The sequence below is a fragment of the Cryptomeria japonica genome, chromosome 10 (genome assembly GCF_030272615.1).
Source record: "Cryptomeria japonica chromosome 10, Sugi_1.0, whole genome shotgun sequence".
NCBI classification, from domain to species: domain Eukaryota; kingdom Viridiplantae; phylum Streptophyta; class Pinopsida; order Cupressales; family Cupressaceae; genus Cryptomeria; species Cryptomeria japonica.
In genome coordinates this window covers 615,639,825-615,664,475 of record NC_081414.1, presented here as the reverse complement: position 1 = coordinate 615,664,475, position 24,651 = coordinate 615,639,825, and the positions used below count along the sequence as shown (strand labels likewise).

Genomic DNA, 24,651 nt, shown 5'->3' with positions numbered 1-24,651 from the left:
ATGCCCGCGGATTGATTTTATTGGTGCCTTTGTTAAATAAAAGACTTTTCAGAATATCTAAATGCAGATTTTGATTATGAGACATGTTATAAGAGTGATGATGATAAAATTCATCTCCTGTGCAGTCGCAATAAAGAGGCACATTTACTAAACCAAATTGCACATTGGCAGGATATGAGAGTTTTATTACAAAGAACAAAGGAAGATTTACAATTAATGCAAGCCAGACACCAAAAGCAATGGGAATTACTAGGGAATGAGGTCCAACGCCTTTCCATTCCTTCTTCTGGATATCATAGAGTTGTCGAAGAAAATAAGAACCTTTATAATGCCCTACAAGACCTCAAAGGCAAAATAAGAGTATATTGCAGGGTCAGACCATCTCATGTAGGCGATTTTGGTTTGCAAAGCACAGTGAAATTTCCTGGGGAAGATGGGTCACTTCTCATAGTCAATAAATCAAAGACTGGGAGAGGATATGGCTAAAGATCAACTTGAATGGCCACGGACAAGGGTAGTCTATCAGGTTAAAGTTGGTCCAACAGTGCCTCAAACCTCACCTGCGAACATGGTACCTCCAGTATGGCCCCGCCTAGAAGACAACAGACGTCCCTTCAACTGCTGTGAACTTGGGGTTCCTTTGGGAATGCCCTCTGGAAATTTGAATTCTTCAAGATTGGTTCCCCAACAGCCACCGCAAGATGACATCAATGGAGATAGCTCTCTGGTTTCTCTACCTCGTCTCAAGGCAATGACATGGAGTATGGAGAATCAAAATTCTACACCTGCAAATCGAGTGGCTGTGATTAACCTTAAGCTTCAAGATTATACAAAGCCTTCATCCGGAGAAACAAAGATCAAGTTCCCGTTATCAAGAGATACATTGGAGGCAATGTTGAGATCAATGTACTATATAAGAGATCAGTTGTCAAATGCTGCTGCAGCTCCAAGTGGACCAGTACTCAAGAAGCCACGTCAGTAGCATTTTTTCGTCTTTAAGGTCTTTCAAAACAAAGTCCACTTCGCTAAGCCTAACAAAAAACCCCATTCATAGCACCAGAACAACTTGCATTGTGAGTTTACAAGAATGGATAGCACATATAAAACTAGACTAAAACTTTATATGTGAAAAACATCAGTAAATATATCAAGCTACGATACTGGATACCGTGATTAAATATTTCGAACACAGCTGATTTGATAGATTTTGCTGATTATTTGCAACAGTTTTCGAAGGCTTTCAACATCATAGTTTTGCATTTACAAAAAGGCATTTCAAAGTTTTTAGAAAAACGAATAAAATGAAGCCATAAAGATGAAATTACATTTTGGGATGCAAAAAGATTTAATGTACATGCATGCCTAGAGATTCTTCCACTAGAAGGGCGAGGAGAAAGAAGTCCAATTGCAAACAAGATTAAGGCTATTTATCGTTTGAAGGCCAAGCTTCTTGCTGTAGCTATGGAGCAACAAACAATCTGAAAATCACCATGAAAGCACTCAGGGAAAGCTAAAAATGAAGTCCCAGGCTTAATCGCTTTGTCCCACATGTGCTGGGAGAAGGACATTTTTAGTGTTTATATACAAAAACGCATAGTATTATAGTGTCTAAGCTTTAAAGGCTTTTGACACAAGGTGTCCATGGGCGCTCAAGGCGGGCCCGTGCGGGAGCACACTTCCCGAGGCGAAGGAGGAGTTGATTGGATGAAGACCAAGTGGACCCCACGCAGGCACGTTTCTCGAGGCAAACAGGCAAAATTTTGCAGACGACGATCGGGTTAACGAGCGAGCAAGTTCGAGAGAGATCAACGGCTCGCGCTATTTCGCGAAGGAAGATGCACGAAGTTTAAACCCCGCGAAATAGCGAGAGTGAACGAGAGCCATCCACGTGGCACGTAGGTGGCGGGTATAGTCAGTGCTCCAGCAAGCGAGTCCCGGTGAGGTGGCACCCAGTGGCGATGACGTGGCATACGAGTAAGCAACCCAGTGGCGATGACGTGGCAGTCAAGTGGCAAAAGATGAGGTGTCATCTCAGGTGGCGTCCGGTCAACCCCATCGACCAATCAGATCCTGCCACGTGGCAAGGCGTTAGAGCACAAATGGAGGCAAAAATTTAAATTTAAAATTGTTTATTATATAGTTTAGACTATATTAATAAATGAAAAATTTAAATGTTTGAGCACATTGAGGAATTAATTCGCCTAGGACTCAATTTTTGGCCAAGGTATAAAGTGTTATATATTTTCGGAAAGCTCTCGGAGCGAGGAATCCGATTATGAAGTTAATTTGGACAAATGTGGGATATTTTAGAAGCAGTTTTCACGGGAACAAAATTCAGTTAGAGAGGAGAGACACTTGACAATTTTCAGTTGTGGATTTGTTTTTCTTCCCTCCTCTTTTATTCCCCATTCTTCTCAGTTGTAAGGGTTCCAGAATTCTGGGAGGAAGTGCTCCAGTTTTCATAGCTTCCATTTTCTGAAATTCTTGACCCAAACTTGTAAAGTTCTATGGATCTATTCAGGATATAGAGGCTACATTGCAGGATGACAAATTGTTTTCTAGTTACAGGTCTTACTTGTGTCAGGCATGAGTAAATTTCCCATGATATTGTCTCTGTGATATGTTTTTTTTCATTATTATGAATTCAATCCTCAAGGAGGATGAAATTTGTCATCTCAAGGAGATTGTGTGACTGTTGTAGGTATCCTTCAAGGAAGGTTTTAAATTCTATAGTTAGTCATAAATGATGAAATGTATTTCCAGATCTGATAATTTTATGAATGGATTGAGTAATGCATTAGTACAAGGTATTAATGCAGGGATATGTTGTAAGGAAAAACAATTTGCAACTGTGATTAACATTTTGTAGTTCTGTGTGTGAAACTCTGTTGCCCAATGAACAAGGCACCGGTCTTGCAAGTTTGGGGATGGTTTCAGATCAACATTTTAAAAGACAAATCTATTTCCCTTTATGTGTAGGGGTGTGTTATTTTCATTCCAAGCTCTGTTTTTATTTATGATTTATACAGATCTAGCCAATCTGCAATGTGTTTCTAGATGTGGTGAGCTTGTGAAATGATCTATCTGCTTAGTGTTGATGCAGTTATGTGTCTTTAATTGTTGTATTTAGTGCATCAAAAGGGTGTCCCCCCCTAGGTCTAGCAGAACTTGGAGTGCAGGAGGATCAATTAGGGTCCTATGTTATGTTGTCCAAGCCCTGATGTGTTTTGTAGACTGAAATTGGCCATTTCATAGAAAGATTTGCAGGTGTTCTTGGGTTATCACTTTTGGTGAACAACAGGAGGTATTATGTTTTTGAAAGAAGGTATTGATTGAGAGTAAGGTGGCAGGACACTATGATAGTTAGTCATAGGAGATGATTGGAAAGAAGGAACACTACAAGGAGGAATGGAATGGTTAAATGAATTGCCCCCTTGCGTCATGTTCATTTGTGGAGATGTAATAGGAACACTCATTGAAGGAATGAATGAAGAAGTCGGATTGAATGAAGGAAGAGGGTTGATTGAAGAAGAAGGATTGCCCCCATGACTGGTGATCATAGGTGGAATGTTCTGTATTGAATTAGTCATTATGTTTGATGTAAAAGTAGGCATACTAGCAATAGAGTTTGTCAAAGGAATAGAATGATTGACATGAGTAGGAGGTTGTGTATAACCTAAAGTTTCAGCACAACTCTTCATAGGCATCACATTCGAATCCACAATGTGTGCAATACTACGTAAAATATCAATTCCATTCTTATCACTTTGAACCATACATTTTAGACCCTCAACTAATGAAAGAGCTTGACTATCGGGGTATTCTTGAGACATCCATCGCTGAAAATCATCAAATTGGTTATCCAATTTTGACAGTTGTTCTACAGGAACTTCATGGAGAGCTTCTTCATCATTAAGAGGATTAGAGGAATTACCCATGTCCTCGTTAAAAAGGGCATTCAAATTAGGTTCCATCTCCTCAGTAATTAAACCTTGGAAGGACTTAATTCTAAGGCTTCGTCTAACGGGAATAGTGTAAGTAGGGCTTATTGTTGTAAAACTCATGCAGTAAAGAGAGAGAGAAGATTTTGAATTTAGAAGTAGCAAATTTCAATAAAATCAGCCAATCTCCTAGATTTAAGCTATTAAATGCAATCATGACAATCTCTCGAAGTTTCAGAAAAAATGTCAGGGACCGTGGCGAATGGAGTGCACACAGTCCTCGCAACTTTTTTTGAAATTTTCAGAGATGAAAGTTATGATGATTTTAAAGCTAATTTGAAAAAATTGAGTGATCTTACGATCTGTAGATAGGCCAAATTAAAGTTGCAACCTCAAAATTGAACCCTACCAAAATTGTTGAAAAATGCAAAATTTGAATTTTGAAAAAGAGAGGGAAACTAAAATTTTGAATTTTATGATTTTAGAGGGAATCCTAAAAGCAATGCAAGCTTTGAAATTTAAAAGTTGACTCAATTTCATGCAAAATTCAATTTTGAAAGCGGAAATCAAAGTTGTTGTAATTAAGTACTTAATTTCAAAAGTCACAAACTACAAGAATTTGAATAAAGCACTGAAATTTCGAATGAATGCCAACACACTTTTCAGATTTAGGACTGTAAGAAACACAATTTTAACACAAAATTTCAATTTCAACAATTTTTGAATGATTATAAGCCTTAATCCAAGCAATCACTAGACCAACTTTGACTTTAATTTTGAAAGTGTTAGAATTGATGAAATCAGCCAAGATTCTGGATTCTAGCAGAAAAATACAGTAAGATCTAGCTCCCGAAATTTCAGAAAAAATGTCGGGGACGATGGCGCTCGAGGTGCACATGGTCCTCGCAACTTTTTTCAAAATTTTCAGGGATGAGAGATATTATGATTTTGTTGCGGAATCCAAAGTTACAGCCGATTTGGAGGTGTTTTGATAAGTGAAATCATTGGTCAAAGGTTGAATCAAGAGGGTTTTAAAAATTAGGGTTTTGACACTTAACCACTTAATTTTCAGAATTAAAGCACAAATATGATTTGACAATTTGCAATAGAAGGGTAAATCTGAAACAAGCATTAACAATTAAACATTTCACAAGCTTAATTACTAAAGAAAATTTAGGGTTTTTATGCAATTAACCTCTAAACTGTACAAAAGATCAAACATGGAAATGTAATTAAGGAAGCAAAAAAATTTCAGATCTAACCATGAATAATCAGAATTAGGATGTTTCACATCGGGTTCACCAAAATGTAAAGCAGAAAATCGAACCCTAGGTGTTCCCCCACTCCATGGAGAGAGAAAGGAGGTCACTAGGGTTGACGGTTTTCACTTGGGAGAGACTTTACATTCAAAAGAGGGGTTGAAACCCACAAGATCCAATCCCACACAATGCAAGACTGGATTCTAAATGAGTTTCAAGGGTTGTGATAGCAAGGATACCCTCTTTTGTAAAGAATTTAGATAGAAGGATTGAACTAGGAATGCATGTAAAGTAAGAAAGATTCGCTTGTAGATAGAGATAGGGACACGGGATGAAGCTACAAACCTAAAATTAGCAGTAAAATGTCGAGACGATGTTGTCCTGCAAATTTGAGTGAAAGTTGACAGGATGATGGCACCCAGAGTGCACACGGTCCTCCGAAAAATCCGCGAAATGAAGGGGGATCTGTTCGTCTTTGCACAAGGGTTCCAGATCTTCAATTGTAGCCACATACCTACAACCTACACACAGAAAAGAGAGGATGATTGGGGGGTTAGGGATGAGGGGTTTGCCTTCAGGTCAAACCCTGGTTTTGGAATTAACCAAGAAATGAGAATGCTGTAAATGTAAGTGTTTGTAATGTAATCAAGTACTGATACCTTGTTGTAAGAATGTTTGTATTCTTACATGCGAAGGTGTAATGATGTTGTATGTTGTATGTTGTAGGTGATCTCCTCTTCAATGGTTGAATCCTTGTCTTGAATGCAACACTTAGCCTTGAATGGAGACTTAGAATGCTCAATTGCTTGAAGGAATGCTTGAATGCTTGAATATTTGAATGTTTGAATATCGCTTCCGCCTCATGCACACATATGTCCTTTTCCTCCTTTTTTGGGAGAGGAAATGTAGTTTATATACTTGTCAATTAGGGTTAGGAGACTAATTTTTCTGACCTTAGGCCGACCTAGGAACATTATTTTCTAAATTGCAAACTTAAAGACCCGATGCCCAACAACAGACCGGGCCCAAAATAGGGCCAGGGACTAGGGCGTTGGGCGCCATGGTCTTGAGGGACCAGGGTGCTAGGTGCCATGGTCCTGAAGGACTAGGGCGCTGGGCACCATGGTCCCACCTCCTGGGACAGCAGGGTGCAAGGAGGATCAGGCCAAGGTGCAGAAATATGCAGTTTTTGATGTCGTAAATAGGTTTCGGGGTCTCCATTCAGGTTCAACGTTGCGCCACCATCGTGAAGACCCAAATGCAGTTGAAATTGCAAGTGTCACAATTTTAGGATGCTACAAATATATACCATCTTCTTCATTGAAAACATCAAATAGGGCAGCTAGAGAAAAGGACACACATAGGTCCCATCAAGTCGACCACTAAAACATAAATTTGGTGAAGGTGATCCAATTCAGGAGATAGAGAGAACCTAAAATCATCATATCACTTCTTTCTAAGTAGTTTTAAAATAATTTACACACTATCACACATCCTCTAACTTGGCAACAAGGTAATGTGTAGATTAATTAAGCATCATATCACTAGTCATCCCAAAATGAATCTTCCATATGAACAAGCCTAATGTGGATCCTCACACACCAATGTAGGAACCAAAATCAAGCACCACATCTGTAAATCAACCCAAAAAATATCTTCCAAATGAACAAGCCCAAGGAAGATCCTCGCATGCCAAGGGAGGAGCCAAAATAAATACAACAAAAACTTCAAAACAAGTAGAGATTCCCAAGAGTATACTGCAAGCAAAAGAAGAACTTTTGTTGGCTGAACCAGAGAAGTTATCATGAAACACGCGTCTTCATGTGTAGATAAATCAAGTAACACATTACTAGTTAGCCCAAAACATATCTTCTAGATGAAAAAGCCCAATTATGATCCTGAAACACTAAGGTATGACCCAAAATCAATGCAACACAACCTTCAAAAAAAGTGGAGATGCCTAAGAATACATTGCAAGCAAAAGAACAACTTTTGTTGGATGAACTAGAGTAGTTACCATGAAACACACATGTCAAAAACAATGTAACATTAAATAGATATTCCATCATGATGAGAGCATACATGGATGTTCCTTGAACATCAAAAATTATTCCCAATAAATTTTTTCTCCTTGCCACATCAAGAACATATTGACACAAGACAACTAATACAAAAATAGTTCATTTCAAAGAGTTGAGAAACTAGTCATGCACAAAACACCATTATCACATTTTGTATACATCACCAACATCTAAAAATTGGGTTGAGACACAACAAAAATGTTATACAACACCTGAAACATCAATGCGGAGAAACACAAAGCATTATTTGGACCAAATCTGATAGATTGCCAAACTGTCAACAAACTCTAATCACCAACCACATCAGCTACAACACTAGGGATCAAGAAAGATAGGAGTGCAATGTCTATAAAGAATAAACATTAAGTGAAAGTCTACAAGCCCATATCATCAAATGAAGGGGAACGTAGAGAATTCTTCTATACAATCATCTATATATTTGCACCAACTTCATCAAACTTCCAAGGACTAGAATGTCATGGAAACACTATCTTCTCACTTGGCATTATATTCATAAAATTGATATCTACATTCTATTTACATGCATTTAATCCCCATCTTAATATCTCAAACCACCAAAATCATCATCTGTATTAGCACATCATACAAAGTATGGACATCCACAGATTATCTACAACCAATATTTATCAGTTTCCTATATCAATGACAATAGCTGACAATCAACTATCAACATCATCACTATTTAAAAAATTTGCAACTGATATCCATCTATTTCCTACGTCAATGAAAACAACTGACAATCAGTTATCAATTTCATCACTATTTTAACAACTGGCATAATTCTCTCTCCAACCAATCTCTGTCTCGTCAATGACAACACTACATAGAAAACATATATTATTAGACATCAATGAAAACACATATTTACAACAAAGAGATGTGGGTAATGATACATAGATGGAGAGGTAGAGAAGTGGAGAGGGATTGAGAGGGAGAGATATAGATAGGGAGAAACAAAGAGGGTGGTAGGGAGAGGTGACAACCTAGAAAATAGAGAGAGGAAATAAGAGAGAAGATATAGAGAGGGAGAGAGAAAGGGAGGAGGAGGCTGAAATAGGGGAGGGATGGAGAAGGTGGCAAGAAAGAGAACAAAGAGAGTTATAGAGAGGGAGAGAAGAAGGTAAGGATGGATATGTATATACGGAGGGAATGAAAGACCTAGGAAAAGAGAATATAGACAATGAAGAGAGGAAGAGAGAAATAAGTTCACAAAGAGAGAAAGAGGAGTAAGGAGCCTGAGGGAGAAAAAATAGAGAGGGGATAGATATGTAGAGGTGAGAGATCTAGGGCTTGGGGATAGAATAGTGAGAGACCTAGGGGAGAGATATAGATGAGAGATATATATGGGTAGAGAGGTGAGTAATGAGATAGGGAGGGAGAGGTAGAGAGGTAGAGACAGAGGGAGGGAGAGACCTGGAGAGGTTGAGAGAGAGAGGGTGGGTGGGAGAGGTAGTCATGGAGAGAATGGAAAGAGAGGGGAGAGAAAAAATAAGAGAGGGAGATAGAAGAAGAGAGGAGGGAGGTAGGGATAGAGATGGATGTAAGGAGGGAGAGAAAAGAGGATATAAAGAAGAACAAAGAGGAGAGGGACAAGGAGGGAAGTAGAGGTGGACATGGAGTGACTAAGAGATCTAGAGAGGGAGAGAGAGAATTTCACAAATAAAGAAAGAGAGAAAGAGGGCTAATAAGGGAGGGAATGAACTAGAGAGGCTAGAGATATATAGAGGTAGAAATATAGAGCCTAGGCATAGAGAGTTGAGAGACCTAGGGCAGAGATAGAGGTGAGAGAGAGGTGAGTAATGATATAGAGTGCCTGAGAGGTAGAGAGGTAAAGAGGGAGAGAGGGAGCTACCTAGAGAGGTGGAGAGAGGGTGGGAGGGAGATATAGTAATGGAGAGAATGGAGAGACATGAGAAAGAAATAATAAAATAAGGAGATATAATAAGAGTGATGGAGGAAGGTAGGGATAGAGATGTGAGTAAGGAGCATGGGGAAAGAAGAGGAGAGGACTAAGGAGGGAGGGAAAAAGAAGAGGAGAGGGCTAAGGAGAGAGGGAGAGGTGTATAGGGAGTGATTGAAGGATCTAGATAGGGGAGAGGTAAAGAGGTGAGGGAGAGAGAATAAAATGAGAGAGAGAAGTTCATAAAGAGAGAAAGAGGGGTAAGGAGGAAGGGATTGAACTAGAGTGGTGAGAGAGATAGAGAGAGAGGTGTATAATGAGATAGGAAGAGAGAGGTAGAGAGGTAAAGAGGGAGGGAGAGACCTAGAGATGCTAAGACAAAGAGGGTGAGAAGGGGAGGTATTCAAAGAGAGAATGGAGAGATTGGGGAGAGAAACAAAAAGAGAGGGAGATAGAAAAAGAGAGAGGGAGGGAGGTAGGGATAGAGATGGGGTTAAGGAGGGAGAGAGAAGAGTATACATAAGAATAAATAAAAAGAGAGGGCTAAGGAGGAAGGGAAGGAGAGGTAGACAGAGAGTGAGTGAGAGAAATAAAGAGGGGAAAATAGAGAGGTGAGAGAGAAAGAGAAGAAAGAGAGAGAAGTTCACAAAGAGAGAGGTGAGGGTAAGGAAGCAGGGAGAGAGGTGGAGAGAGAGGGAAATAACTATAGATGGGAGAGATATATGTTAGGATAACTGGTGAACAACTGAGAGGGAGGGGGGTGAATCAGTTGTTAACAAATTATAACTTTTAATCCATAATACTACCTTAAACTAATCAAGTACTGATACAAATGGATGTCGGTAGGAATAGATACTAATAGATACTCATAAACAATACAACTTAACAATTAACTAGATAATCAATGCAAAAAAATCATACCACATTACACCATGATTTGTATGTGGAAAACCTGGAAAGGGAAAAACCATAGTGGGAAGCCTATCCATAGTCAGATGATACTTCTACAGAAAATATGTGTTACAATGAGGGGCCTACACTTGCAGGAAGGCACACTGCCTAGAGCATACTTCTCATTACAAAAGAGTCTCACTGACTACAAAGAGGCTACAACCTTCTCAAGATAAATTGACAACAATCCAATAGAGCGAACTGATGGATAGCATCTACTATGCCTGATTACAGTCCCACTTAAGTTCAATATTGGAGGACTAAATCCTCTTCTGAAACCAATCCAATCACCAATGATCGATCAAATCCTCTTCCTGAATGATATTACAATATTTGCACATTGCATTCCTTGACCATGACCTTTTCAATAACCATGATACTTTACAAAGATTTTCTATCTCTTATTTATACAAACCCTAAGGCCTAAACCAATTAGGTCGGCCGCCTAAGGATATTACAATAATATCATTACATAATTCCTTATTACAATGATATGCCATGTCATCTTAAGACCAAAACAATGATATAAAATCCATAAAATATCTCAAAACATCCAGGTAATGTGTAGAGTACACGCTATCATGATACCAGTCTATAACCTAGATAGGTACCAGACCTATTCTGGGTCCACCACACCAAAGCAATGTCTTCAAGCGATTGAAGCATGATCAACGAACATCTTCAGCATCCTGAAATCCTCAAAGAAGTTGTACCAACACCAATTTTGTATCCTATCATGATTCCTCAATGAAAGCTCTGTCGGTATATCCTTAAACCAGTGCCAGTAAGGGTTTACCAGTGTGTGTGATAACATCCAATTATCAAGCTAATACCAACTGACCAAAAAATGCGTATGGAGCATATAACACATGAAATCCAATATACTTTACTGATCCAAACATGCCGGAAGTGCCAACTAGATAATCTCTTCTGTCGGTAACACTAGATCTTATACCGGTAACCTGTCTGCCAGTAACCATCCATATCAGCTAGTGCAAATCTATTTGTTGATAACAACTAGTGTTGACATCAATGACAAAACATCAATGCCACACATATCCATAGTGCCAACAATCTCCCCTTTGGCATTGATGGCAACACTAGATGTGAAAAACATCTAAGTACCAAGAAATGCCAAAGAAGTCTCCCCCTGTGGAAGACAACCAACAATCAATAGCTCTCCCCCAGTGAATGATATCTCTATAAGGCTCTGAAAAAATCTCTCTCCCCAATGTATACAAATTTTCTTTTATTTTCACATCAATATATCTCCCCCTTTGACATCAATGCCAGAAACCTGATGAAAATATCAAAGCAATGATATAAACCTCTAAATCTCAAAGTTGACTACTCCCCCCGAGTAGTAGCACCACTCATCAGTGTCGGAATGGATAATGTTCCTGATAATGCATACCAAACTGATGACAAACTTCATCAATCAATTCTCTATCGGAGGGGCAGAAACCCCTAACTTGTCTCTCAATTATTCAAATGATTCCTTAGAGAGTGGCTTAGTGAATATGTCTGCAATCTGTTCTTTAGTGTTCACATAAACCAATTTGACTTCCTTTACTTCTACCTTATCCTTCAAAAAGCTATACTTTATTGAAATATGCTTAGTCTTAGAATGAAATACCAGATTCTAGGACATGTCAATAGCTACAGAGTTATCACAGTAGATAACTACCGATTCACTACAATTTACCCTGATATCCTTCAACATTTGCTTCATCCACAAAACTTGAGTGCAATTAGTTGTTGTTGCAACATACTCAGCTTCTACAGTAGATAAAGAAATGCATGACTATTTTTTGCTTATCCATGAAACCAATTTCTTTCCAAGAAAGAAAGCTCCACCGGAAGTGATTTTCTTGTCATTAGTATCACCTGCCCAATCTGAGTCAGTATATGCACATAAAAAGAAATCATCATTTCTGAAATACCATAAGCCATATTTTGTTGTTCCTTGCAAATACCAGAATATCCTCTTTACTGCACATTCATGATTTTATTTAGGATTACTTTGATATCTTGAAACAATACTTACTGCATTCATAATATCAGGTCTAGTCTAAGTTAGATATAACATACCACCAATCATAGATTTATACCTTGTCAAATTTACTGGTGAAGAAATATCCTTGATAGATAATTTCTCACTTGTAGCCATAGGAGTACTTACCGGTTTGGAATTCTCCATACCAAACTTTTTCAACAATTCCCTCAGATACTTAGTTTGACAGATAAAAATGCCTTTGTCAGTTTAAGTAATCTGCAAACTTAAGAAAAATTTCATCTCACCAATCATGGACATTTCAAATTCATTTTTCATGTTGTTAGCAAATTCCATGCATAATTTATCTTCTCCTCCAAAAATGATATCCTCAACACAGACTTCAATAATCACAATATCATTATCAGTGATCTTATAATATAGATTACTATCAGCATTGTCTTTAGTAAAACCAAGCTTAAAAAGATATTTATCCAACCTTGCATACCAAGCTCTAGGGGCCTGTTTCAAACCATATAAAGCTTTCTTCAATCTACAAACCATGTCTTTGTCATCTGTCAGTGTAAATCCATCAAGTTTCTCAATGTAAACTTCTTCCTCAAGCTCACCATTCAAAAATGCACATTTGACATCCATTTGATAAACCTTATTATGAGTTGCATAGGCAAGAAATAGTCTAACAGCTTCAATTCTAGCCACAGGTGCAAATGTCTCACCATAATCAATTCTTTCCATTTGAGAATATCCTTTACAAACCAAACTAGCCTTGTTCCTTATAGCTTGACCATCATCATTCAGTTTATTTTTTAAAAACCCATTTAGTTCCAATAACATTCTTATTTTTAGGTCAAGAAACTAAAGACCAAGTTTCATTCTTCTCTATTTGATCTAATTCATCTTCCATATCCTTTAACCAATGTTTATCCTTACAAGCTTCAATAACAGTTTTCGGTTCAACTTGAGAAATAAGACACACCTCTTCATTTGCTAGTTTTCTTCTTGTCATTACTCCCTTGTTCCTGTCTCCAATAATTTGATCTTCAGAATGATTTAATCTTACATACCTTGGGGTCTTTTGAACTTCAGGTTCACCACTCTGATCATCAGTCACAATTGAATTTTCTGATTGTGTCAGTGTAATTGTTTCAGCTTCCTATACCGGTTGAAGCATTGGTGGTTCATTTATGATCATTTCCACTGCCAGTTCCCTATCATATGATATAGAATGATTTATGTACTGCTCATCCACTTTCACATTAGCACTTTCCACAATTTCTGCAATCTTTTGTTATAACATCTATATGCTTTTCTCTGAATTGAATAGCCAAGAAATATCCCTTCATCACATCTACGATCAAACTTTCCAATTGAATAATCTCTTTTGATATAGCATTTACTTCCAAAAATTCTAAAATACTTAACAATAGGTGTATGTCCAAACCATAGTTCATAAGGGGTCTTACTAGTTTCACCTTTAATGTGAACTCTGTTAAGTGTGTAGACTATTGTACTCACTGCTTCTCTCTAGTAGATGTGAGGCAATTTGGCTTCCATCATCATAGATCTAGCTGAATCCAAAATGGTTATGTTCTTTCTTTCAACTACCCCATTTTGCTGAGGAGTCTTAGGTGCAGATAGTTGTCTCTTGATTCCATTTGTCTCACAATAACTGTTAAATTCATGAGAAGTGAACTCACCGCCATGATCTAATCTTAGACATTTGATATTCAATCCAGTTTTTGTTTCAACCTTCACTTTAAAGATCTTGAATTTCTCAAAAGCTTTAGACTTCTCCCTCAAAAAAGTCACCCACATCATTCTAGAATAGTCATCAATAATCAGCATGAAATACCTATCACCTTGAAAGCTTCTAGTCCTTGCTGGACCACATAAGTTAGTGTGAATCAAATCAAGTACATCATTAGATTTATCATGTATGCTTTTAAAAGAACTTATGAGTTGCTTACCCAATTGACATTCCTTACATACTAGATTATGAGGCTTCATAATCTTAGGTATATCTCTAACTGCCTTAGTTGAACTGATCTTAACAATACAATCAAAACTAACATGACACAACCTCTTATGCCATAGCCAACTCTCATCAATATGAGAAATCAAACATGTCTTATTACCAATGTTCAATTGAAAGATGTTACTTCTTATCTAAGTACCTGTTGCAATCTCCAAACCAGTTTTGTTAATGATTTTGCATTTTCTATCCTTAAACTAAAGTTGAAAACCCTTATTAACTAATTGACCAACACTCAAAATATTATACCTTAAACATTCTACACAATAGACATTATCAGTGTTATGCTTGCCATCCAAAAGAAATAATACCTCTACCTTTGATCATACATGCCTTGTCATCTCCAAATCTGACTTGACCACCATTGTATTCTTGTAGGGACTAGAATTTCCTTTTATCTCCAGTCATATGATGTGAGCATCCACTATCAATTATTCATTCATCCTTATCTTCAACTTTTTCTGCCACAGCCTTCTCTTCATTTTTGATAGTTGGTTCTAGATTCATCTTCCTTCAAATCATAGAACACCCATTCCTTTCCATTTCCAAATCCACTAGCTGAGTCTTTTGTCGATTCATCTCTAGATTCATTAGTTACTCCTTCATCATCTGCTATGTAGCAATGTTTGTTTTTCTTGAATCTATATATGTTTGGGTTAGGCTTAAAAGTTTTCTTAACTCTTTCCTCAAACCTTGAATTCCTTTCAGGACATCTAGATGCAAAATGACCAATCTTATTACATGCAAAACATTTAAAAGGTGCTTTTCTTTCATACTTACTTCCAGTTGGACCTTTAGGCACTCTTCTAGCAAATAAGGCTTTAGGTTTCTCAAGCTCTTCATCTTCTTTCCTCATGTCTTCCAATTATTTTGCATATAGGGCTCTCCAATCACTTTTGCCGGTAGATGTTGATGATGATGCATGAAAAGAGGCTCAGACTTTACAAATCTAGAGGATCCAAATTCTTCAAGCTCAAAAGAAGATAATTTCCCAGTCAGAATGTCTTTGTTGATTGAAGTGTTTGCCATTGCTCTTAACTCATTAATTGCAGTTGCCTTCATCTTGTAAGCTGGTGGAAGGGCTCTCAAGACTTTGAAAACTATTTCATATTCACTTATAAATCCTCCACAACATTGAATTCCCTTAATAATCTAATTTACTCTTTCCATAAACACAACAATTCTTTCATTTTCTTCCATTTTCAAGTTTTCATACCTTACCCGATAACCATCAAGTTTAACAATTTTGACAGTAGGGTCACCTTCAGTCAGAGTTTGCAATTTGTCCCATATAACCTTAGTTGATGATTTGTCAGTCAATCCCATGATTTGTTGATCGGTAAGTGCACACAAGAGGGCTTCTCTAGCTCTGCAATCATTTTCAATATTCTTGTATAGGTCTGTAGGAGCAGGATTGTCGAATGTCAAATCATAAGGTGTGTATCCTTTCTCAGCGATCTCCCAAATATCCTTGCCAAGACATCTAAGATGAGTCTCCATTCGAATTTTCTATATCTCATAATTTTTTCCATCAAGCTTAGGGATTTCTCTTCTGAAAATAGTTGTCGGTGGATTAGAATTGTTAGTTACCATAGGATCTACCTCAAGCGGTTAAGATTCTGCAAAAGAGGACCAAATCTCCGATACCAATTGTTAGGATAGCCAATGAACAACTGATAGGGCAAGGGGTGAATCAATTGTTAACAGATTATAACTTTTATTCCACAATACAACCTTAAACTAATCAAGTACCAGTACAGACAAATGTCGGTAGGAACAGATACCAACAGATACTAGTAAACAATACTGATGAATAATGATGAACAACAAATACCCTAATCGGTATTGAGAGGGGGGGTGAATCAGTACAGACACAAACTTTCTCATTAACTTATCAAGTTAAAACAATACCAACCAGTTGTCTTCATCACTGAACTTAACCATGGCAATACCGGTTAAACACGGTAATACTTCAGACAACATAAACTGATAAGTCTAATCAATTTAAATACATTCAATAATTGATAAGAACTTCACCCATAAACATATGCATGTGGTATACCAATAATACCATAACCTATTAGCTTTGCATGCATAATCACTAAAACACGGAATACTTAATCATCACATGAAAAATGCACAACTCATGACACAAAAAATTTTCACGTGGAAACCCAAATAGGAAAAACCACGATGGGGATGAATACCCACAAGCTTGTTTTGAACTCTTTTGAAGCTCGCTCTATTAGGAGCCTAGTCCGGTTAAAGACTTTACAATAAGGTTCTGTTAGGAACCGATCTTGTTAAAGATCACCCGGTTAAGGGATGGCTATATGCCTTGTTAAAGGTTACCTTGCTAGAGGATTTGAAGAACTCAATGATCTTGAGTCACCCGGTTAAAGGATTTACAATAGCCTATTAAAGCTACCCGGTAAAGGGATTTTCCAACTGTTGAAATGGTTAGAAGACAACAGGTAAAACTCTGATCTGATAACAACACTACATGCCAAGGTAGATCCTTTTCATTTCCTCTCTTTTGCAATCACACTCTGCAGTTTTCCTCTTATTGGTCTGGAAAGTATCTCATCACTTGGATACACACACAACATTTTCCAATAGGGTGAATTCACAAAGCTGGTTCCCACTTTTGCCAATGAAGGAATTTGGCAAAAGTGGGGACTTCGATTTTCTCGGTGTTTGAGCGAAATGGTAATGTTCGCTCAGACTACCCTTGGGAGTCCGAGCGAACCCAACTGCGGACCTGGGTTCGCTTGAACCACGAGTAAGTTTTGGGTTCGAGCGAACCCACTTTAATATTAATATTTTAATGGGTTTGAGCGAACCCCCCATTCGCTCGAACCATTTTTGGTTAGGGTTTTTTTTTTAATTTATAAATAGCGAAAATGACAGTTAAAAGGTCATTATCAAATTTGACTTTTTCTATCTGGTGGGGGATGGATCGAACCAGTCGTCAGCATCACGTCACCGAGCTTTGTTTGCAGCAGTTAGCATCTTTCCTATTTCAGTTTTCGACCAGGTGCACAAAATAACCCTTTGTTTGGTTTAATAATGTCTTTTTTTATTAAATTTGTAAATAATTTGTTTGTTAATTTATTTTTTTAATTAAATAATTGTATATAGCTATTGTTTTTCAACATTTTAGAAAAATGTTTGATAATTTATTGTTTTTCATTATTTTAGAAAAATGTTTGATAATTTAATGTTTTGATTGAAATGTGTCAATTTGTTTTTAAAATCACATAATTGTATAGATGTATATTTTTTCAACATTTTAAAAAATTGTTATGAAAAACATAGAAAACTTAGAACCCGTAGTAAATCAGAACTTAGAAAAACATTAGTAAAAAAAGAAAAATTTTAGAAAAATTAATAAATTTTAATTTAAATAAACATTAGAAAATTTAGATAACAAATTTAAACAAATTAGACAAAATAAATTTCCTCTACAATGTGACCCATTTTCACATCCTATTACATGCACAACATGACCCCTTAAGACCACATATGCCCTGATGACACTATACGTTCTCTTAGGAGGTCATAGAGGATCACATATAACATATTAGTGTACATGTATGACATTCCCTTTAGGATCACATCTAGTGTCCTAAGGGGTCATACGTGGTCCTAAGGGGTCACATGTGTTATAACACATGCGTGACCCCTTATAAAATTGTAGTGTGAACGACATACCCCTTAGTCCATCAAATAGTGTCTTAACACATGCGTGACCCATTACAACTGCATATGACCCTTTATAAAATCCTAGTGTCAACGACATACCCCTTAGTCCATCACATAGTGTCTTAAGGGGTTGTATGTGGTCCTAAGGGGTCACGCATGCATTAACACATGTGTGACCCCTTAGTAGGTCACATAGGACCCCTTATAACATCCTACTATACATATGACATTCCCCTTAGGATCACATAGAGTCATAATGGGTCATATGTGGTCCTAAGGGGTCATGCATGTGTTATAACATGTGCATGACCCCTTAGAACCGCATATGACCCCTTATAAAATCCTACTGTGAATGACATACCCCTTAGTCCATCACATAGTGTCTTAAGGGGTTGTATGTTGTCCTAAGGGGTCACACATGCATTAACACATGCGTGACCCCTTAGTAGGTCACATATGACCCCTTATAACATCCTACTGTACATATGACATTCCCCTTAGGATCATATAGTGTCCTAAGGGGTCATATGTGGTTAGAACCACATATGACCCCTTATAAAATCCTAGTGTGAATGACATACCCCTTAGTTCATCACATAGTGTCTTAAGGGGTCGTATGTGGTCCTAAGGGGTCACGCATGCATTGACACATGTGTGACCCCTTAGTAGGTCACATATGACCCCTTATAACATCCTACTATACATATGACATTACCCTTAGGATCATATAGTGTCCTAAGGGGTCATATGTGGTTAGAACCACATATGACCCCTTATAGAATCCTAGTGTGAACGACATACCCCTTAGTTCATCACATAGTGTCTTAAGGGGTCGTATGTGGTCCTAAGGGGTCACGCATGCATTGACACATGTGTGACCCCTTAGTAGGTCACATATGATCCCTTATAACATCCTATTGTACATATGACATTTCCTATGTGTCCTAAGGGGTCATATGTGGTCCTAAGGGCTCACGCATCCATTAACACATGCATGACCCCTTAGTAGGTCACATATGACCCCTTATAACATCCTACTGTACATATGACATTCCCCTTAGGATCACATAGTGTCATAAGGGGTCATATGTGGTCCTGAGGGGTCATGCATGTGTTATAACATATGCATGACCCCTTAGAACCGCATATGACCCCTTATAAAATCCTACTGTGAATGACATACCCCTTAGTCCATCACATAGTGTCTTAAGGGGTCGTATGTTGTCCTAAGGGGTCACGCATGCATTAACACATGCATGACCCCTTAGTAGGTCATATATGACCCCTTATAACATCCTACTATACATATGACATTCCCCTTAGGATCATATAGTGTCCTAAGGGGTCATATGTGGTTAGAACCACATATGACCCCTTATAGAATCCTAGTGTGAATGACATACCCCTTAGTCCATCACATAGTGTCTTAAGGGGTCGTATGTTGTCCTAAGGGGTCACACATGCATTAACACATGCGTGGCCCCTTAGTAGGTCACATATGACCCCTTATAACATCCTACTATACATATGACATTTCCTATGTGTCCTAAGGGGTCATATGTGGTCCTAAGGGCTCATGCATGTATTAACACATGTGTGACCCCTTAGTAGGTCACATATGACCCCTTATAACATCCTACTGTACATATGACATTCCCCTTAGGATCACATAGTGTCTTAAGGGGTCATATGTGGTCCTGAGAGGTCATGCATGTGTTATAACATATGCATGACCCCTTAGAACTGCATATGACCCCTTATAAAATCCTAGTGTGAATGACATACCCCTTAGTCCATCACATAGTGTCTTAAGGGGTCGTATGTTGTCCTAAGGGGTCACGCATGCATTAACACATGCATGAACCCTTAGTAGGTCACATATGACCCCTTATAACATCCTACTATACATATGACATTCCCCTTAGGATCATATAGTGTCCTAAGGGGTCATATGTGGTTAGAACCACATATGACCCCTTATAAAATCCTAGTGTGAACGACATACCCCTTGGTTCATCACATAGTGTCTTAAGGGGTCGTATGTGGTCCTAAGGGGTCACGCATGCATTGACACATGTGTGACCCCTCAGTAGGTCACATATGACCCCTTATAACATCCTACTGTACATATGACATTCCCCTTAGGATAATATAGTGTCCTAACATATGACGTGTTAGATCTCTCTATTCTTGAATTTTTTATGTATGTCAAAGATTTAAATATGTACACGTGTTAGATCTCTCTATCTCTCTGAAATATATGTTATCTCTAGATCTGAAATATATGTTCTCTCTCTCTCTCACTGAAATATTTGAAATTTTTACATGTATTTTTTGAAAATGAAAATGATCTCTCTCTCTCTCTCATGAAAATGATCTCTCTCTCTGCTTATGTATTTATTTTAACTTTATGACATGTACCTAGATAGATGGCATCCCAAGATATACCTTCACAAGCTCCTGATCAGGATTCACATTCACAGGCTATCGACTCGGGATACCATAGGGTGATGTTAGAGAGGAGATTCTCAGAGATGGTCAGGCTATAGTGGCATCGATGCATACCCCAAGGCATTCACAACATTCTCATCACTCTATGCATGCTCCAGGCACTGACCCACCTATAGATCATTCTATTGGTGCAGAGGAGCAGCTACGAGCTGATCAGCTCCATATCACAGATGAAGGCCGGTTGGATTCATTTGAGGAGGAGATACGAGCTGATCAGGTACATATCACAGATGAGGGTTTGGACTCATTTGAGGATCAGCTGAGAGATTTGAGCCATACTAGATTTATGGACATGCTACTACAGTCAGACACTTCATCCATGATGCCCACTCATCTAGTTAGCCCCTTGCACTCCTCAGTGATACGTACAGCTAGAGAGAGATATGCAGACACGAGTGATGTTGTTGATATGATCATGGGACAGGATTAGACTATACAGCCTACTCCAAGTGATACATAGGTATGTACATGTACATGTGTGTTTAAATTTTTAGAAGATATGTATACATACATTGCAAATTTGTACCTGATAAATCTATATATATAGATCATGTTTAATAAATAATCTAGAGTTATAAGTTTTAATTTGTAGATCATTTAAATTGATTGTGGACTAATCCTTAAATTGACAGTTAGCTCATGTCACTCCTTCCTTGAGCTCTGAGCATGTGCGTAGGAGAGATTCTTTAGATGTTGTTAGTGTATAGGCTAGTTATGGTTTTTGGTACATATATGTACATGTATGTATGTACATGCACGTTACAATTTATATTTAAATTTTTATTTAACTCTACTTGGATTTGATGTACATGCACGTCTAGAGAGATAGATATATTATATTTAATATTTAAATAAATTCTACTTTTGCAGGACTCCCCCTCAAATGGTCACTCAGTTCGTAGCCGACATAATCCTTGTTGATTTGCTCCAGACTTTATAGCTCATTTACATTTATCTTTTTATATACTTTCGTATTATATATATTCATGCACGTACATGGAGTTTAGACTCTAGATTATACTTTATAAGTTTTATACATGTTTGATTATATTAGATTTATACATGTTTGATTATATTCTAGATTTATACATGATGTTTGATTAAATTCTAGATTTAAATACATGTTTGATTAGATTGTATATTTCATGCATGTACAACGAAGTTTAGACTCTAGATTATACTTTATACCTGGTTTGTGTTTGATCAGATTATACATGTTTGATTATATTAGATTTATACATGTTTGATTAGATTAGATTTAAATACATGAAATGATTTTCAAACAAAAGAGTATGTATGAAATGAACAAACTAAACTTAATAGGTCATGTATTGAATAGTTCACATGGTATGTATATTACATAGGTATGTATATTGTAGGTATGTGAGCTTCTAGGTATGTATATTGTAGTTAAATAGTTCACAACATGTACATGTCCTAATTTCATATTAAATATCAATTTTACAAATGTATATATTACATTCTAATTTAAATATGCATTTTTTAATTAAATACAAATACAATTAAACATGCACATTTAAATACATCCTAATTTGATATAATGTATAAATAAACTTAAAAAATATTTATCCTTTAGTTTCAAATGTTCAAGTTACTTGAGATCTAGAATTTATCTTGATTGTATTAGATTTATACATGTTTGATTAGATTAGATTTAAATACATGAAATGATTTTCAAACAAAAGAGTATGTATGAAATGAACAAACTAAACTTAATAGGTCATGTATTGAATAGTTCACATGGTATGTATATTACATAGGTATGTATATTGTAGGTATGTGAGCTTCTAGGTATGTATATTGTAGTTAAATAGTTCACAACATGTACATGTCCTAATTTCATATTAAATATCAATTTTACAAATGTATATATTACATTCTAATTTAAATATGCATTTTTTAATTAAATACAAATACAATTAAACATGCACATTTAAATACATCCTAATTTGATATAATGTATAAATAAACTTAAAAAATATTTATCCTTTAGTTTCAAATGTTCAAGTTACTTGAGATCCAGAATTTATCTTGATTGTATTAGATTTATACATGTTTGATTAGATTAGATTTAAATACATGAAATGATTTTCAAACAAAAGAGTATGTATGAAATGAACAAACTAAACTTAATAGGTCATGTATTGAATAGTTCACAACATGTACATGTCCTAATTCCATATTAAATATCAATTTTACAAATGTATATATTACATTCTAATTTAAATATGCATTTTTTAATTAAATACAAATACAATTACATACAATTAAACATGCACATTTAAATACATCCTAATTTGATATAATGTATAAATAAACTTAAAAAATATTTATCCTTTAGTTTCAAATGTTCAAGTTACTTGAGATCTAGAATTTATCTTGATTGTATTAGATTTATACATGTTTGATTAGATTAGATTTAGATACATGAAATGATTTTCAAACAAAAGAGTATGTATGATTATACATGTTTCAAGATTTTCAAACAAAAGAGTATGTATGAAATGAACAAACTAAACTTAATAGGTCATGTATTGAATAGTTCACATGGTATGTATATTACATAGGTATGCATATTGTAGGTATGTGAGCTTCTAGGTATGTATATTGTAGTTAAATAGTTCACAACATGTACATGTCCTAATTCCATATTAAATATCAATTTTACAAATGTACATATTACATTCTAATTTAAATATGCATTTTTTAATTAAATACAAATACAATTACATACAATTAAACATGCACATTTAAATACATCCTAATTTGATATAATGTATAAATAAACTTAAAAAATATTTATCCTTTAGTTTCAAAACAAGTTACTTGAGATCTAGAATTTATCTTGAACTTACATTAAAATTCAATTCATGTGGGCTGAACCACATGTGTACTTTGGATTACTAAATGTATATATAGTTCATACCACATCAAGTGGTTCACAACACTCTTCAATAACACTTAATATTTTGTCATGATCTTCACTATCTAGTCTCCACTTTTGAGACCGCCCTCGACGTGGAACTGTTTGAAGAATTAGGCCAACAACAATGACCAAGTGACTATACTGATATACCTTGTTGTCAATTTGGTATTCAGTGAAATGAATCCCATGTTGAACAATTTTAACTTGTTTGAAATATGTCCCTTGCACTACAACTGATCCTGCATGTACATGTATATAAGAAACGTGAGAAATTAAAAATTTTCACATAAGCGATTTGTACATGTACATATTCAAATCAGAACTCAAACCTGTGGGAAATGACATTCCATCACTCATCTCAGATTTTGATAACTTCTTTCTCTCTTCTGTGCAATGCAATAAATAATAACTAACACCTTCTATATTTCCATCTTCTGCTATGACTACAAAAATATCTCCTGCAATTTGACACAAGTTAAATAAATTCTAAGTTATATGTCATTTTTACGAAAATGTTTACATGTGTACGTCATGTATGTACCTTTTTTAATCAATCTTGAAATATGATCGTAATCACCAGAAATCAAAGGAATGTCTTCAAAGTTTTCATCCTCATTTGAATCCTCGTATGTGTCAGAAACATCTAGTGGCACCATTTTCCATTCACTAACATATCCAAGCTCTTGGTTCTTGCAATCAACATAGTTTTCAAAAATGCATTCAGAAGAAAAACATGAATAATCCCTATTGTATAATGTCCATGGGCGATTATCTGTACTCATGACACAATGCAAAGATCTTGTCCTCTCCACACTCTTGCATCCATGCATTGATTTTCTATCCACATCTGCAAAATGTACATGTGTACAAGAATGTACATGTAGATCAAGTTGTTAAATTAAAAAAAAATTAAATAAAATACTAAAAGAGAACATGTATCGATTATCTCCCAAAACACTCTATATGGAATGGGCTTGTATGTTCTTGATGATGATTCCCCAAGATAATTAGGTTGCTCAAAGTGTTTCTTACACCATTCAACAACATCATGTGCATTTTCTATACGTTCTCCTGTGTACTTTATTTGATGCTTTCTTAGAGCACGTTTGATACAAGCTCTTGCACCATCATGTTCACCCTTTCCATGACCACTCTCAAAAAAACTCCAAACATGTGGTATTTTGTCATTTCGATGATATCTACATAGTGCATAAAATGGCGTCGAAGATTTGAATTGTGCCGCACATCCATCAGACCAAACAAAATGTTTAACTATTGTTATGCCTCTA

At 36.4% G+C, this 24,651-nt stretch overlaps 1 protein-coding gene across 1 annotated transcript; it reads left to right on the top strand.

Annotated features, from left to right (window-relative positions):
* Positions 1-474: 474 nt before the first annotated feature.
* Positions 475-1,166, top strand: LOC131032414 (protein FAR1-RELATED SEQUENCE 3-like). The gene has a single exon (XM_057963386.2). The coding sequence runs from the start codon at positions 479-481 to the stop codon at positions 980-982; it is 504 nt and encodes a 167-aa protein (XP_057819369.2). The 5' UTR covers positions 475-478; the 3' UTR covers positions 983-1,166.
* Positions 1,167-24,651: the final 23,485 nt, after the last annotated feature.

Bases quoted from the DNA above. Each gene is read 5' to 3' on its own strand.
- LOC131032414 (XM_057963386.2), top strand. From the start codon at position 479: ATGGCTAAAGATCAACTTGAATGGCCACGGACAAGGGTAGTCTATCAG.